The sequence below is a fragment of the Perissodus microlepis genome, chromosome 19 (genome assembly GCF_051167445.1).
Source record: "Perissodus microlepis isolate ML-2025 ecotype Zambia chromosome 19, ASM5116744v1, whole genome shotgun sequence".
NCBI lineage: Eukaryota > Metazoa > Chordata > Actinopteri > Cichliformes > Cichlidae > Perissodus > Perissodus microlepis.
In genome coordinates this window covers 20136056-20150931 of record NC_140479.1, presented here as the reverse complement: position 1 = coordinate 20150931, position 14876 = coordinate 20136056, and the positions used below count along the sequence as shown (strand labels likewise).

The 14876-nt window shown below is 39.3% G+C and overlaps 1 protein-coding gene across 1 annotated transcript; it reads left to right on the top strand.

The window, feature by feature from the left end:
- Positions 1-4467: 4467 nt before the first annotated feature.
- atg9a (ATG9 autophagy related 9 homolog A (S. cerevisiae)) lies at positions 4468-14700 on the top strand. The gene is made up of 20 exons (XM_084915122.1): positions 4468-4645; positions 4915-4970; positions 5789-5940; positions 6069-6112; positions 6218-6282; positions 6439-6588; positions 7181-7322; positions 7441-7581; positions 7696-7816; positions 7942-8117; positions 8216-8338; positions 8552-8739; positions 9404-9557; positions 11223-11402; positions 11519-11731; positions 11846-12069; positions 12172-12289; positions 12380-12650; positions 13051-13196; positions 13291-14700. The coding sequence occupies exons 3-20, from the start codon at positions 5838-5840 to the stop codon at positions 13297-13299; spliced, it is 2568 nt and encodes an 855-aa protein (XP_084771248.1). The 5' UTR covers positions 4468-4645; positions 4915-4970; positions 5789-5837; the 3' UTR covers positions 13300-14700.
- The last annotated feature ends 176 nt before the right edge of the window (positions 14701-14876 follow it).

Below are 14876 nucleotides of genomic sequence, written 5' to 3'. Positions count from 1 at the left end.
ACGTCAGAACACTGCTGATGGCACAGTTGTAGAAGTTCAACATCAGAGATCTGGGAATGTGTGCGCTCCGCAGTCTCCTCAGGTAGTAGAGGCGCTGTTGGGCCTTCCGTGCAACTGAGGTGATATGGTTGCCCCAGGACAGGTCCTCGGTCACAGTTACCCCCAAGAATTTAAAGCTACTCACCCTCTCCACCGCCTCACTGCCAATGAAGAGAGGCAGATGGTTGTTATGACCCTTCCTCCGGAAATCTACAATGATCTCCTTGGTCTTTTTGGTGTTTAAGACCAAGTTATTGTCGTGGCACTGAAGAAGGCTTTTTGTTCCAGATATTACTGCAATCATCCTCAAATATCAGCAGCTGGGTAACTTTTAGGAGTTTCATATACAATCTTTTATTTATCTTTTAGTCATTAAATATGTTAATCAAATTAGGTTTCATCTCTTTATTAAAACAGTCTCTGACTTGTAGATATTTAAAGAAATAATTTAACAAGTGGATAAAAGACTCGCAGCCCTCGTTGTTAGCCAGAGCCCTGTAAGATCGTATAATGTGCCCACTGGCTATTTTTCTTTTATGAAAATATTTCAACATGTCTTTGTCTTGCAATAAATCACCAAAGTATTATTAAAAGTATTATTGCAGTTGCAGTAAAGTATTATTACTGCAACTGTAGCAGTTTTGTTCACATTTAAATGTTGGTTTGCATGCTTTTACAATAATAAGAGATGCACACACAGGCTTGGTGTAATGAATCTGAGGTTATTAAGTCTTTCTAATTTGATTTGTTTCAAATTACTCATAAATACCAAATCTCTGCCAGCAGAGGACAAATACTTATTTTAGCAATGATCACTGAGATACTCACCAACACATAAAGACAAACCCAGTTAAAATCAGACACAAAGACTTGAAATACAAAGCCTCATTTGACTCAGAAACCTCTTTGAGTTAGAGCTAACAAGGTTTTGGTTTGTTTAGCAACAGATTGTTTAACTTCAGATTGAGAACAGAATATGAACAACAGTCACCTCAAAGTGCTTTATACAAGAAAGGACAAAGAAAACCCAACAATTGCCCAAACCCCTGTGAGCAAGCACTTGGCAACAGCAGGAAGGAAAATCTCCCTTTTAACAGGAAGAAACCTACAAAAGGACGAAGCTAAGGGATAGGCAAACATCTGCTATGACTAAACTATAAGAGAGAGCTAGAGTTTCATAATAACTAATGATTAAATATAGTTGTAGTGCATAAACACACACAGGGGAAAAAGAGATCAATGAAGAAGAAATGCTCAGTGCATTATGGGAAGCCCCCCCAGTAGCCTAAGTATATTGCAGCATAATTTAGAGACAATTCAGGAGCACCTGAGTCAGTCCTAACTATAAGTTTTATCAAAAGTGAAAGTCTGCAAAGTATATGTCTTATAAAATCTCTATACAAACAGCCTCTTGCTTGCATTTTCTTTCAGCCTCCATTTCTCTTTACATCTGTATTGATTATTGGCTGCACTGTTGGTGATGACCATTAACCTTTTAGTTTAGTAAAAGGCTTTCTGTCTAGTGTACATTTGCATGTCTGGCTGCACAATATTAAAGCATTTACAATGCACGGACAACAGAGATAAGAGTGCAGACTGCAAAGACAGAAAAATGAGTAACGAGTTACAAAGCAATTTTCCTGTAGTATCAGTAGCTACGTGAAAAAGAAAGGTACAGTGGAAATAATAAATACAAAGAAGCTGAGCCACTGTGGTTCTTCTGAGAGATGATTCATGCATCCTGGTGTCAGAGTTCACTCCTTGGGGATGGTGAACAGAGAAATGAATGCTGCATTCATGAATTCATGAGCACTTTCAGAGTGATATATGTGATGTCACCTGATCTGTATGAGTCAGGCAACAATGTTTGTGGCCCGGAAATCATAAATCCCAGAAAGAAATATGTTTTCATATTTCATTTAAGGTTTGAGGGTGGTGAGCTGGCCTCTTATAAAATGTAAAAATATACATGTTTAAACTATCAGCAGACTATTTCATTGATTCCTGCTGCTGTGGGCTCTTATAGAGAGATCACAGTCTCTTCCAATGAGCTGTGATTCCATTGATACATAAATTTATTTTTAGATATACATATTTTAATTTTTACATTGTATCTGGCCTGACTAACAGAAAAGGCAGGGATTAGGAATGTTTCTATTCTGGTTGCACATGTAACACGAGCATATAAAACAATCTAAGCTTGTCAGCATGTCTCCAATTTTGTAAAACATGAACAGGAAATTGATATCAATATGATCTTATGTGCATGTTGTTTTAGGATCTTGAGTTTTCAAATCATCTGTTGAAATAAAAATGGGTGGAGACGGGTTTATTTATGTGATTGAATATGTGACTTTATATAAGATGTTTCAACATCAGTTTATGTGTAGATATTTAGGCTACGTGCAGCTATATTAAAACAATATGTAAGTACATCTATTATTTTACAAACCCTAAAACGCATTGCACTATTAGGCCTCCTGGAAATTTTGCAGAGATGTTTGCAGTGTAAGGTTGCACCCTGTGTGAATTGTAAACACCCCCATGTGTGCAGATTTATGCCAACTGTGTTGGGTTTACATGCATGCATGTACAGAAAGGGGTTCGATGTAATTAAGTCGCTTCAGAGGGATGACTTCATCATGATTTCCTTTCTCCCTCCCCCTACTCAGACCCCGCCACTGCCACACCCCACTCCTGCACCATTCATATTACATGGCAGTGGGATAGCACGTCTTTGAACCAAATTAGCTGTCATTGCAACCCCTTAATTCCCAACAGACAGTGGGGGTAATTTAATCAGTCGGCTATAGCCTGCAGGAGAGCACACATGCAGACATCCAAATCCATACAATAGAGAAAAATTATTTTATCATCTGTCTCTTGTGACCACACAAACAAATGCTTTAAGTGAGTCTGGGGAGATACTTTCTTCTCTTTGCTACATCAGCCCCGCCCTTGGCAACTTTTCCTGTACACCTGCCAATAAATAAAAAGAAATTGAAGGAGTTCAGTAGGTAGAGATTTTCTCAAGATTATTATCGCAGCTTTTAATTACTGTCCATACTACATCTGTATCTCGGTTAATGTTTAGAGTTCATCTGAGCTTTGTTGTGAGCGACTTTTTCTACTGGATTAAGTTAAATGAAGCCTAATCCTAATGAGCGCATTTGAAATTACCCAGATCGCTATAATAACTGGATTACATGGGCTCCCCCTCATTTAAGACACCCCTCCTCTTCTTAAAAATATCAGGGGGGAAAATAGGATGAGATGGGTTGGGTGAAACTGGCGAGGCTGAAAATGGCTGAAAAGCAATAGGACGACTTTGATGACTTTGTGTATTTGAGCATTTCTTTCTATTATAACTCTTTGTGGTCTTTCTAACTTAAACAGACCCTTGTCTCACAAATTCAGGGAGTGGACATTGGTTAATGAATCTGTCATTATTAAGTTAAACACACACGCACACAAGCACTGGTGTTAACAGTGTAACTAATGACACATGCACTGAACAAAAGCCCAGCTGTCACTCTAGAGGCTTAACAATTATGTATGAATATTCATGGAAGCCCCGAGAGCGACAGAAGGTGAGCTTGGCTTTGCAAAGCGTGGTCTTTGTGGAAGTCAGTGTGGAGTCAGCTCTTTTACCTCATCTCCTTTAGCTTTAACAGCAGCTTTAAGAGCCTGTTATTAATTTAGTATGGTTAACAAAACATGTCATAACTTCTGAATTAATGCTAAAAAATGATTTAAGAAAATAAGAGTCAGAATCTGCTTGACTAACAAAGTTAGAAAACCTTGCACTGATTTGCTCTCAGTCATATTATTATTGCTAAAAATGGAAATTCATACGGAAACCCGAATTATGGCTTTCATTTTTGAAGATACCTTAAACGTTTCTCCATAGTAAAACTGCATGCAGCTAAAACCAGGTGGGCAGCTTTATGTATTTCTTTATCAGGTTATGAGGATCAAATCACACTCTGACCACAACCTACTAACATTAATTCCAAGGAAAAGTAGAATTGTCTTAAACGAACTGCTGCTAAGTAGTGATTTTGTTTATTGTTACTAATTTTGATTGACATTTAATGACAGTTGTTCTAATGCATTTGTTAAGCATTGATTGAGTTTCATTTATGTACGTGTTTTGTTTTTCTGCACAAACACATACATATGGGCACTGTATATTTTTATGTATTAAGTTTTATTGTATAGAATATACAATTGAAAGAATAAATGAAAAAAATATCACAGCATGACTCTACTTTAAACGGCCAGACGGTGGCAGTAATCAGCCATTTAATTAGAGCACGTTGACTACATGGTGAATCGTTTAGATAGGCCGTGTCAGTATGAGCCCGCCTCTAGGGAAATCCGATTGGCTGACGTTATGCCATGAGAGAACTCCGTTTCTTATTGGACAAGATACCCTTCACTCCGCGGTGACGGACTCCAGACGGCTAGCTGTTTCGAAAATGAAACTGGCTTACCTCTGACTTTGATAGGTAAAGACGAGAAAACGAAAATAAAACGCTTCTTTAAAAAAATTCAGGCGATTCACTCTTGCTGCCTGACACAGCAGAGGCTCAAGACACAAACGGTAAGGATAAGATGATGCGAGAGACAGGGGGGACATTTTTTTGGGAGTCAGGCCTTTGCTGTCAAACCACGACAACAACAACACCTGATTCGCTTCTCCTATTTTAGGTTTACTTACAAGCGAGTGTAAACATGTGCAGACGTGTTTGTTGCCCCCCTCTGACGAAATACTGCTTAATTCTCTGTCCGAGCGGTTTGTTGTGGTTTTAGATAAGACAAGCAGGAGAAAGGCTCACAGAAAACTGCTCCTCCTTTTTTTCTTTTTTACAGCGGGATATGTTCAGCAAACACCATACCAGTTCGGGGCGTGTTGTCCTGGAATGGGGGTATGTATATTTCGTATTTCCTGTCATGTATATGTCGCGTATTTTTAGGGGCCTCTTATAAGCTAGCTATAAGCAAAGCCATTATACCACAATGTGTTGTTTATCGTGTGATAAGCCACAGCTGACGTGTAAAATAAGTCTTTCTTACGTCATGAGGAGTGTTGGTCTTCTTTTAATATAATTTTTGTGGGGTTTTCTGGGGGCTTTGGGCGTTGGTGTCACGGCTGTAACACAATAGTCAGACCAAAGCTTGAAGGATTGTGTTTTTGTTATGTTTTACTTGGTCATTCGGGTATATTTATTACTTTGTGTCGCATTCAGACATTCTAAAATTGTTGCTGGTATCTAATGCATAAAGATATTGCCCTATCTGCTCTATGGACATATTTTATATATGCACTTTAGGCCAAATTTTATCTGCTTCCAACATGTATCATGTAAACAGAGTGCATTTTGACCAGTAGACTTAGTTTTGAATTCCCTAGCAAGTACCTACATTCATCTTCTGCCTGTGATCCTGACCTTTGGCCTTCCTTCCGAAGGATCAGCAAAAATGGCATTTATCTGTACAGTCAATAATGAATAAACCAATAAAGAGTTATACTTGAGGTTAATTCTGGTGGACTTTGTGGATGTTGTAACCTGTATAGCGTGTTTTCTATAATGTATGGGTCTCAAATTTAGTTGATCTTTAACCAAGATATGAGGTGTGGTCGTACATATGCAGTGATATTTATGCAGAAAATGAAACTTAGCAGTGAAACCTGGTCACGTTCTTTAAAATTTAGAGCCATAACTCTCTCCCCTCCTTTCTACAGTCTGTAGCAGCAAGTTTGACAACTCGGTGAGACTGAAGCTGCTGTCGGTATGGCGCACTTTGACACAGAATACCAGCGCCTGGAAGCATCATACAGCGACTCTCCCCCGGGAGAGGAGAACCTGTTGATGCATGTGCCTGAAGGAGTTAAATGTATGATACACATGCACTAATCACAAACAAATATAAGACTTTTTCAAAAACGCATGCCCCTTTTGTCTTATATTCACAGTGATGCCTCAGAATAACAATGTCACTAACTGGAAACAACTCTTTTGCAGCTCAATGGCACCACATAGAAAACCTGGACCTGTTTTTCCAGAGAATATCCTTTGAAATAATTTTGGCACATTTCTTGCTCACCACATTCTGAATTGCGCTGCACTTTCTTACTGCAGATGGATTTAGGATATTCCTTAACACTTATTACGTCTATAATCTGCATCAAAAGAATGGATTCACTTGTATGCTGCTTGGAGAGATCTTTGAGCTGGTGTATGTATTCTCTTCATCACAAGTTGTATTTTTCAGCAAATTTAGCATTAACTTTTATCTGTAGAGTATACTGTGTCTTATGTTTGTCTTCATATTTTCTATTTCTCCCTGTCTTTCTTCTTTACCTGGCACCGCTTGCTTTCTTTCTCTACGCAGTCAGTTGCTGTTTGTGGTTGGCTTTACAGTGTTCCTTGCTAACTGTGTGGATTATGACGTCCTCTTTGCCAACAAGTTTGTAAATCACACCGATTCATCTAAAGTCACCTTGCCTGATGCATTCCTCCCAGTGGATGTCTGCAGTGCAAGGTGAGTCTAAGACTCGGTATTTGTTAAAATGACCTTATGGTGTTTTTTGCAGAGACAGTGCTCCAGCTGTAGTTCAAAACAATAATGATATTTACCGTATGCTGTGCTTGGTGGAGCCCCTTAGTTTATTGACTGCCTTAAACTACACATTTTAGTCCCTCTATCTTTGAGACAGCTTTTTCTGATTGGTTGCAACACCTCAAACAGAAGACTTAACAGCAGGTGGGTGGGGCATCTATACTTACAGCCATGGGTTTGTGTGGCTGAGATGACCATGTCAAGGACATCTGCCCTAAATGATGTCATACAGAGACTAGATTAAAATAGAATATCTGACATCAAGCTTTTAGAGCAGTCTGAGGTTTATGTTTGCATGCTGATGTTTTGACCATTTTAGATATGAGAATCCAGACAGAAAATAAGGAAAACATAAAAGGTCCACTTTAAGTCTACCTTAAATCTTCACTATATTATCTTCAGAAATTATTGTAAAATAAAGCCTCCAGTTTTCTTTATTTTTCTGATAAATATGAAGTTTTGTTGAAGCACTGCTTCAATGCTGGTGAATAATAACATTTCTTTTGGTCTACAGGATCCGAAACAATGCGTTTGTGATCTTTGTGCTGATAATCTCCGGGGTGTTTTGGCTACATCGGCTCATTAAATTCATCTACAATGTGTGCTGTTATTGGGAGATCCGATCCTTCTACATCAACGCCCTTAAAATGACTATGGTGAGTTTTTTTGTGGGACAGTTTGTCCTGTTGACATTAGAAACACCCACTAATGTCTGTTATTTTTTGCCAAGAATAAAGCCCAATTCCTAAGCTTTATAGTGCTTTTGTGCTTCAGTCAGAGCTCCCCTATGCAACGTGGCAGGAGGTTCAGGCCAGGATTGTTGAGATCCAGAAGGAACATCAGATCTGCATCCATAAAAAGGAGCTGACAGAGCTGGACATTTACCACCGCATCCTCCGCTTTAAGAATTACATGGTTTGTATATTTACAGTGAAATGTTATTAAAGGTTTTGGTGGGTGAACACCTCCTTTCAGACATAACAAAATGATGTAACCTCAAACCAAACCTTTCTTCCTGTACTTCTCTAGGTTGCCATGGTGAATAAATCACTCCTTCCTGTGCGATTTCGACTTCCTGTACTTGGGGATTACGTGTTTTATACTCGGGGTCTCAAATACAACTTTGAGCTCATCTTCTTTTGGGGACCAGGTCTGTCATCAGTTATGCATGTGTGCTTTTGTATACGAGTTATATCCTGTGTAAGTAATTGATCTGTTTATGAGAAGAAACCTTTATTTAAACTCTGCTGATTTTGATTGTTGTCATTCTTGTAGGCTCCCTGTTTGAGAACGAGTGGAGTCTAAAACAGGAGTATAAGAGGGGAGGGAACAGGCTTGAGCTTGCAGACAGGCTAGCCTCTCGTATCCTGTGGATCGGCATTGCAAATCTGCTGCTGTGTCCAGTCATTCTTGTGTGGCAGATCCTCTATGCCTTTTTCAGTTATACTGAGGTAAATGGTTTACATATGAATTAACTAAGCCATTTCCTTTTGCATTTAATAGTGACGACAGTGCTTTGTTTTGTATTTTTGTCTGTGTTTGTATGTAGGTGATCAAGCGAGAGCCTGGCTCTCTGGGGGCGAGATGCTGGTCTCTGTATGGTCGATGTTATCTGCGTCATTTCAATGAGCTGGACCACGAGCTCATGTCACGCCTCAGCAAAGGCTACAAGGTCAGTGCACCAACTCATGTCCTGCACATCTTTGATGCTCATAACTACCTTCTTATTTTCTAAAAGCTAGGATTATAAAGGCTAATCCGTAAATCTGGCAAAAAGAAAAAGATTTTTCTGGTGCTTCTCATTCATTGCCTACAGAGTTAATAATCAACCCCATTTCCTCCTCCTTTCTTCCTCTTCTTTGTACTCTGTTCCTGTTTCATTCAGGCTGCATCCAAGTATATGAACTGTTTCCTTTCACCACTGCTCACAGTGGTTGCCAAAAATGTGGCATTTTTCGCCGGGTCTCTTTTGGCCGTTCTCATCACCCTGACCATCTATGATGAGGACGTTCTTGCAGTGGAGCATGTGCTCTCATCAATCACACTCCTTGGAGTGTGTATCACAATCTGCAGGTAAGGACTGATGGTGAAATAATTTAATGGGAAGTCGGAATAAGATAAAAACCTAAATTTAAATGTGTTCAGTGGAGAAGAAAAGTAAAATAAAGGGTAGAAAGCAGAATAGCAAGAAACCGCTAATCAGTCCAGCTGTGTAAAACTAAATGAAACTTTATAAATATATAAAATACTTAACAATATTGTAAATTAAATTGCATACATCTGCTACAAACTAAGACTATAGGACCCAAATCTCATCATGTAGAATATCAACCATTAACCCCGAGCCATTTCTTTAGTGCCCTTTTAAAGCTACTCATAGTTGTAATCCCTTTAATGCTCTTTTGCATCTTGTTCTTCTTCCTACTTATGCAAGGAAGAGGGATTCCTTGCCTTAAGCAGCTTCTGGCTCTTTTACATCTGAATTCCAAAAGTTAATTTGACACAGTTAATTATTTTGCGCTTTCAGCCATCCAAAACACTGAAAAAAAACGATGCATATTTGTAGTTTATTATGAATGAAATTAATAATTTTTTAAAAATGTCCACTTTTACTTTACTTAAACAGTTCATTCTTGTCTAATATGCATCTGTTTTTGAAAGCTTTGTGTCATCATACATATCTCAGTAAATGTGGAAAAAAAGACCGTCTCCACCACTTCTCTTTCTTTCTCTACAGGTCATTTATTCCTGATAAACATATGGTGTTCTGCCCTGAGCAGCTGTTGCGGGTCATTCTGGCTCATATCCACTACATGCCTGATCACTGGCAAGGCAATGCACACAGATACGAGACCCGAGACCAGTTCTCCCAGCTGTTCCAGTACAAAGCAGTGAGTACAGAAACTTAACTATGAATAAACCTTTCTAAATGCATTTTTTTTTCTCAAATTATACACTGAACATGTCATTACCTGAAAACTGACTGAAGGACAATTAATGGAAGCCAATCATTGTTTTTTTAAAAAAAACAAATTATGTACACATGTTCTGCTCCTGCTTACCTCTGCCATGATAAAGGCCTTTTAATACATGCTTTTTCCAGCCATTCTTTTGTAGATTTGCTGGTGTGTTTGGGAACTATGCCCTGTTGCAAGGGACGAGCTTTAGCTTGAAACCTCATATTTGATGCTAGAATACTTTGGAATACAGAAACATTCATGGTTGACTCAATGACTGTACAGGTCCTGGTGCCACAGGAACTGTGTCTGCACAACAAGCCTAAATAATCCCCTCTACCACCATGCTTCACTGTTGGTCTGAGGTCTTTGTGCTGATGTGCTGCATTTGGTTTTTGCTAAATGTTGCACTGTGTTATGGTTAAATATCTCCACTTTGGTCCTTTTTGTTCAAAGGATATTGTTCCAGAGGTCTTGTGATTAATACAGATGCAGCTTTGCAAACTTAAGCTGTGGTTCCAGGTTTAATGAGAAGAGGCTTTCTCCTGGCAAAGCTTCCAAAAAAAAGTCATACTTATTCAATTTTTGTCTAATTGCACTGATTGAACTTTAACATATAACATTACAACATGCAAAATTACTGTCTGTAGATTCTCAGATGTAGCACTCTGTATTTGTTTTGGGTTTTTTTTGGCAGTTTCTCCAAGCACAGTATGACATTATGAATTAGCTGGAAAGATTAGAACAGTATTGAATGTTTTCCACTTGTGAACCATCATTCTCACTGTACAGTAGTGGACCTTCAGATTATTTAGAGGCCTTGTAGAACTTCACAGACTGAAGGGCAGCAACAATTGATTCTTCACATCATTATTGATTCTTTTCTCCTTGGAAATGTATAAACTCACACCTGAATGCTTCAGACCAAAGTATTGCCAAAAAATCTCCGTTTATAGAGGTGCTCACGCTTGCTTATGATCAATCAAGTGCATTTGATTAGCAGCACTTGGCCGCCGCTTACCCTTTTAAGTGATATGGAAGCAATAAGGGAGCACATGGGTATTCATACACTCCTCCTGCATTTTGGCTTTGTTTATGTTAAATAAATAATGACATGGTGTAATATCCCGTGTTTTTGTAGCTCATCTAAAGTTACCTCATTTTAAGACTTGCTGAGGCCCAGATTATTTTTATTACTTCCTGATATGTAAAACCTTAGAACTGAGAGAAGGTGCACTTTCTTTTTACCATGAAAGGCTTCTGAAGATTTTCTGCTATTTAGCTGTTAATTACCAGAGACTATGGCCTGAATATACACATCACCCACCGCTAATAGTGAGCTTCACAATCACTGTCATTTGCATTCATGTCTCGTAGGGATTGGAAAATTAGCAGATTCTAGCTATTGACTGTGGGGGTCTTTAGTCCCATGCTGAGGAGCATATTATCACTGCTTGTTAGAAGTAATTTACTCTTCCCTTGAAGAATTTTAGTGCTGAAAGCAACGTTGAAGTTTAAATTTGAATGTGTTCAAAAAGAATAAATTTAGCATAACTTTCCTCGTTTTCAGTGTGCAGTTTACGCTTTGTTTTCCTCCAGGTGTTTATTCTAGAGGAGCTGTTAAGTCCAGTGGTGACTCCCATCATCCTCATCTTCTGTCTAAGGAGAAAGTCTTTGGAGATCATTGACTTCTTCAGAAATTTCACTGTGGAGGTGGTTGGGGTGGGAGACACCTGCTCCTTTGCTCAGATGGACATTAGGCAGCATGGACACCCTGCGGTGAGAGACTGTCACAACGCAGCCAATTTTATGACTAAATATGTAGATGTAAACACAAAGTATTTATGTATAAACTATGTGGTGTTATTGATTGATAATTAATCCTCCCTTTGTAGTGGATGTCAGAGGGGAAGACAGAGGCATCTATCTATCAGCAGGCAGAGGATGGGAAGACGGAGTTATCGCTGATGCACTTTGCCATCACTAACCCCCAGTGGCAGCCTCCTCGAGAGACCACACACTTTATCAGCCAGTTGAAAGAAAGAGTTCACAGAGAAGCCACAGGGGCTCCTTCAGACACACATCCAATGTCTCTGTCAGAGTCTGAGGTAGGCTGATGAACTACCATGCATACCCAAGTATGAAAGTGGTCATTAATTAATGTAATTACATTTTCACTGGTAAAAATTGATTTTCTCTGTTGTCTTTTCTTTCTCTTTTAGCCACGGAGTCTCATTGCAAACCTCTTGACAGGTCCCTCCACACTGGCCTCAGTTCATTTTGACCGGGATATTTCTTTAGCAAATCATGCAGCAGCTGGCATAAACGATGGGGGGTCCGCCTTACGCTCTCTTTCGCCAATTAGCAGCAGCCTTCACTTGAGAGGCAGCTTAAGTGCAGCTCACAGGGCTGCTGGCCATACTAGCAGAACAATGGCAGGCTCAGGGTAGGAAAGATACTCTTTTCAGTTATACTAAACTCATGTTCTCCTTCTCTTTGCCATTTCCTTGTGTCCAATTTTCTCCACATTCGTTCTCTCCTCCGGTAGGACCGACACTCGAACTGTGAGCTCAGGCAGCAGCGCATGGGAAGGTCAGCTTACAAGTTTGGTCCTATCAGAGTATGCCTCCACTGAGATGAGCATCCATGCACTTTATATGCATGAGGTATGTGCGTGCATAACAGAGGTATTATGAATATTTCACAGATCTCATCCATCTTTATCCATCCTCATCTTTCTCGCTTTTATTCCGAAGCTCCATAAACAGCAGTCTCGTGGCGAGATGTCCCGCCACACTTGGCACAGACAGGAGAGCGACGAAAGCAGCGACAGCATCCCAGATGAAGTAAGGAGCGAACCCATTCCCCATTCAAGAAATTTCCCTCGATCGCACACTTTCCCCACCACAGTTCCCAGTCCTAGTGCCATTCCCACTTCAGCTTCAGCCACCAGCAGCACCGCTCTGGGCCAGGAGAGGCCAACAGCACAGAGCAGCAGTCAGAGACACCACAGTGGACCTACAACTGGTATCTATGTTTTTGGTTGCTTAGTATTCTTTTTAATGTTATTAATTTTAAGGTTATTATAATAAATCCTTACTTTTGCAGTAGCATTATTACAATGAATGGAAATAGAAATTAATAAACTTTAAGGAAATGTGTTCATTTTAGGAAGAGGTGTGGGAGCTGTGTCAGGACTAATTTGAAAATTTGCCTGCACTGGAAATACTGTAATTCTTCAGTTCTACTTATAGACTGTATATAAAAGATAGATGTAGAGTCTGGAATTGAAAAGAAAGCTGATGCAAAGTTCTTTAAACCTGCATCCTTTCAAAAGGCCATAAGGAGGCGACTCAAAAAAGAAGCCAGTTGTGGAGAAGTCACAGAAGTGTGTTAAATCTTGACTACCTGTCTGTTTGTTTTGAAGACCTGTTTGGTACAGGGGTAAAGATAGTGAGGTCAGCACGTGCGCCAATGGGGGGATGGGCAGAGGATGGTCAAACAGCGCAACGACACCATGAACCACTACCAGAGGAGAGTTTAGAGGATGAAATGCCTCCTCACATACACAAGGTGAATGCTCTTTCTTTCTGTGTGTGCTATTGAATGTTAATTTGTCTGTATTCACTGCAAGTAAATGAATATTTTGTTCTTTCTCTCACTTTAGGTTACATAATCAAGCCATGTGAATACCTGCATCTGTCCTTCTATAGATCCCACAACATTGATCCTCATCCAGACCCTTTTCCAGGACTGAACATCTGATCTGACATAATGCAAAAGCAGTAAAACCATCTGAACAGGTTTAGATAGCTATTGCCTTTGGTCATTAGAATACTTTGTGACTTTGCGACATCAATGATATATTTAACAGGCATTTGGAGTAAACATGTTTATCAGAAGAGGACCTTCAGGATCAAGTTATTTCTAATAGCCACTGTGCACATCAGATTACACTACACATATTTAACATCACGTGGGATGAAAGTGCGTATGCTGTGGAGACACAGTGCTTGTGAACACCAAGCACTGCTGGAAAGTAAACAGTTTGCCCAAACCAAGACCACAGCAGTCTGGACTGTGCTGTCGACCACTTTTGCAAACATGATAACATGAAATAAAGAAAATGAAGAATGTCTCTATAACAATGAAGTGTGTTTAGACAGATGATGTTAAAAACAGAGACTTTCATTGTGTATATTTGTTCTTGTACTGATAGCAGCAGGGTGTGGATTATACCATATACTCTGCATTTCAGCTTGCATTTTGCCTCTTGGAAAAAAAGTATGAAGATCTCAACTCTTATAAAAGTCACATAATATTTTTCATATCATCCTTTAATTTAACCCTTTTATGCATTAATTGCTTTACAAGAGATTTTTCTAAAAATGTCCCAAAGCCCAGAAATCTGGATGCATTTGCACAAATTGATGTTTGTTTAAAAAATGAATTGTACTGATTTGAGTTCTGCATGCAAACATGCACTGTGTTATCAGGTTATTTCACAGCAGCCCAGGGGAATATTGAATCCATTTTGACGTGTTTGCAGACACTTTAAAATCAGATGTCACCCATTTTCCCCCCATTTAAATATTTGTCAACAGACTTATAGACTAATAGTTCAGTAGGAAAACAAGGCTGTCAAAGCATGTAATATTGACTTCTGCCATACTAAAATCTCCCAAAGTGCATGGACATCACATATTCATCCTTCTGGAGAGTTCAAACTTGATGGCACAGCAAGAAACTCTACCATATCCAGTCAGAGCATGGAAGCACTCCCCATGTCAATAAGCCAGGTCTTTACACTGGGAATGATGCACTTTAATAAGTTGCTAATGCAGAGTGTCACTTAACTTGGATTGTTTTGCATCTGTATATTTTCGTACACATATTGTTAAATTATTTTTATTTTTCAAAGGGATGTGCCAAGGTGATGATGAAGTACTGTCGATGGAGACTACAGTGATTAATGTTAATTTGAAGGTGATTGGCGTTTTTGTTTGTTTATATTATAAATCTTGTAAAATACCAATTTGTACAGCTGAAAATTCGTCTATTAAAAACGATGCAATGAGTTTGTGTGTGCAGTGAAAAACAAACTGCAAACATGATCCGGTTTATAATGTGTTATGATGAGTAGGTTGACGGTGACTAACCTTTCGTATTTTAACGTCGCTCTAGGCTACATGAAGTTACAAAAGGCTGTCTGCAGCGCTAGCTTAAGTTTAGCTTGCTAGCGTAGTTCGCTGC

What these genes read in the sequence shown, in the direction of transcription:
- atg9a (XM_084915122.1), top strand. Translation starts at nt 5,838, where the DNA reads ATGGCGCACTTTGACACAGAATACCAGCGCCTGGAAGCATCATACAGC. An exon ending in TGGACCTGTTTTTCCAGAGA is followed by an intron (nt 6,113 to 6,217) that starts ATATCCTTTGAA and finishes AACACTTATTAC; the next exon opens with GTCTATAATCTGCATCAAAA. An exon ending in CATCTTCTTTTGGGGACCAG is followed by an intron (nt 7,817 to 7,941) that starts GTCTGTCATCAG and finishes TCATTCTTGTAG; the next exon opens with GCTCCCTGTTTGAGAACGAG.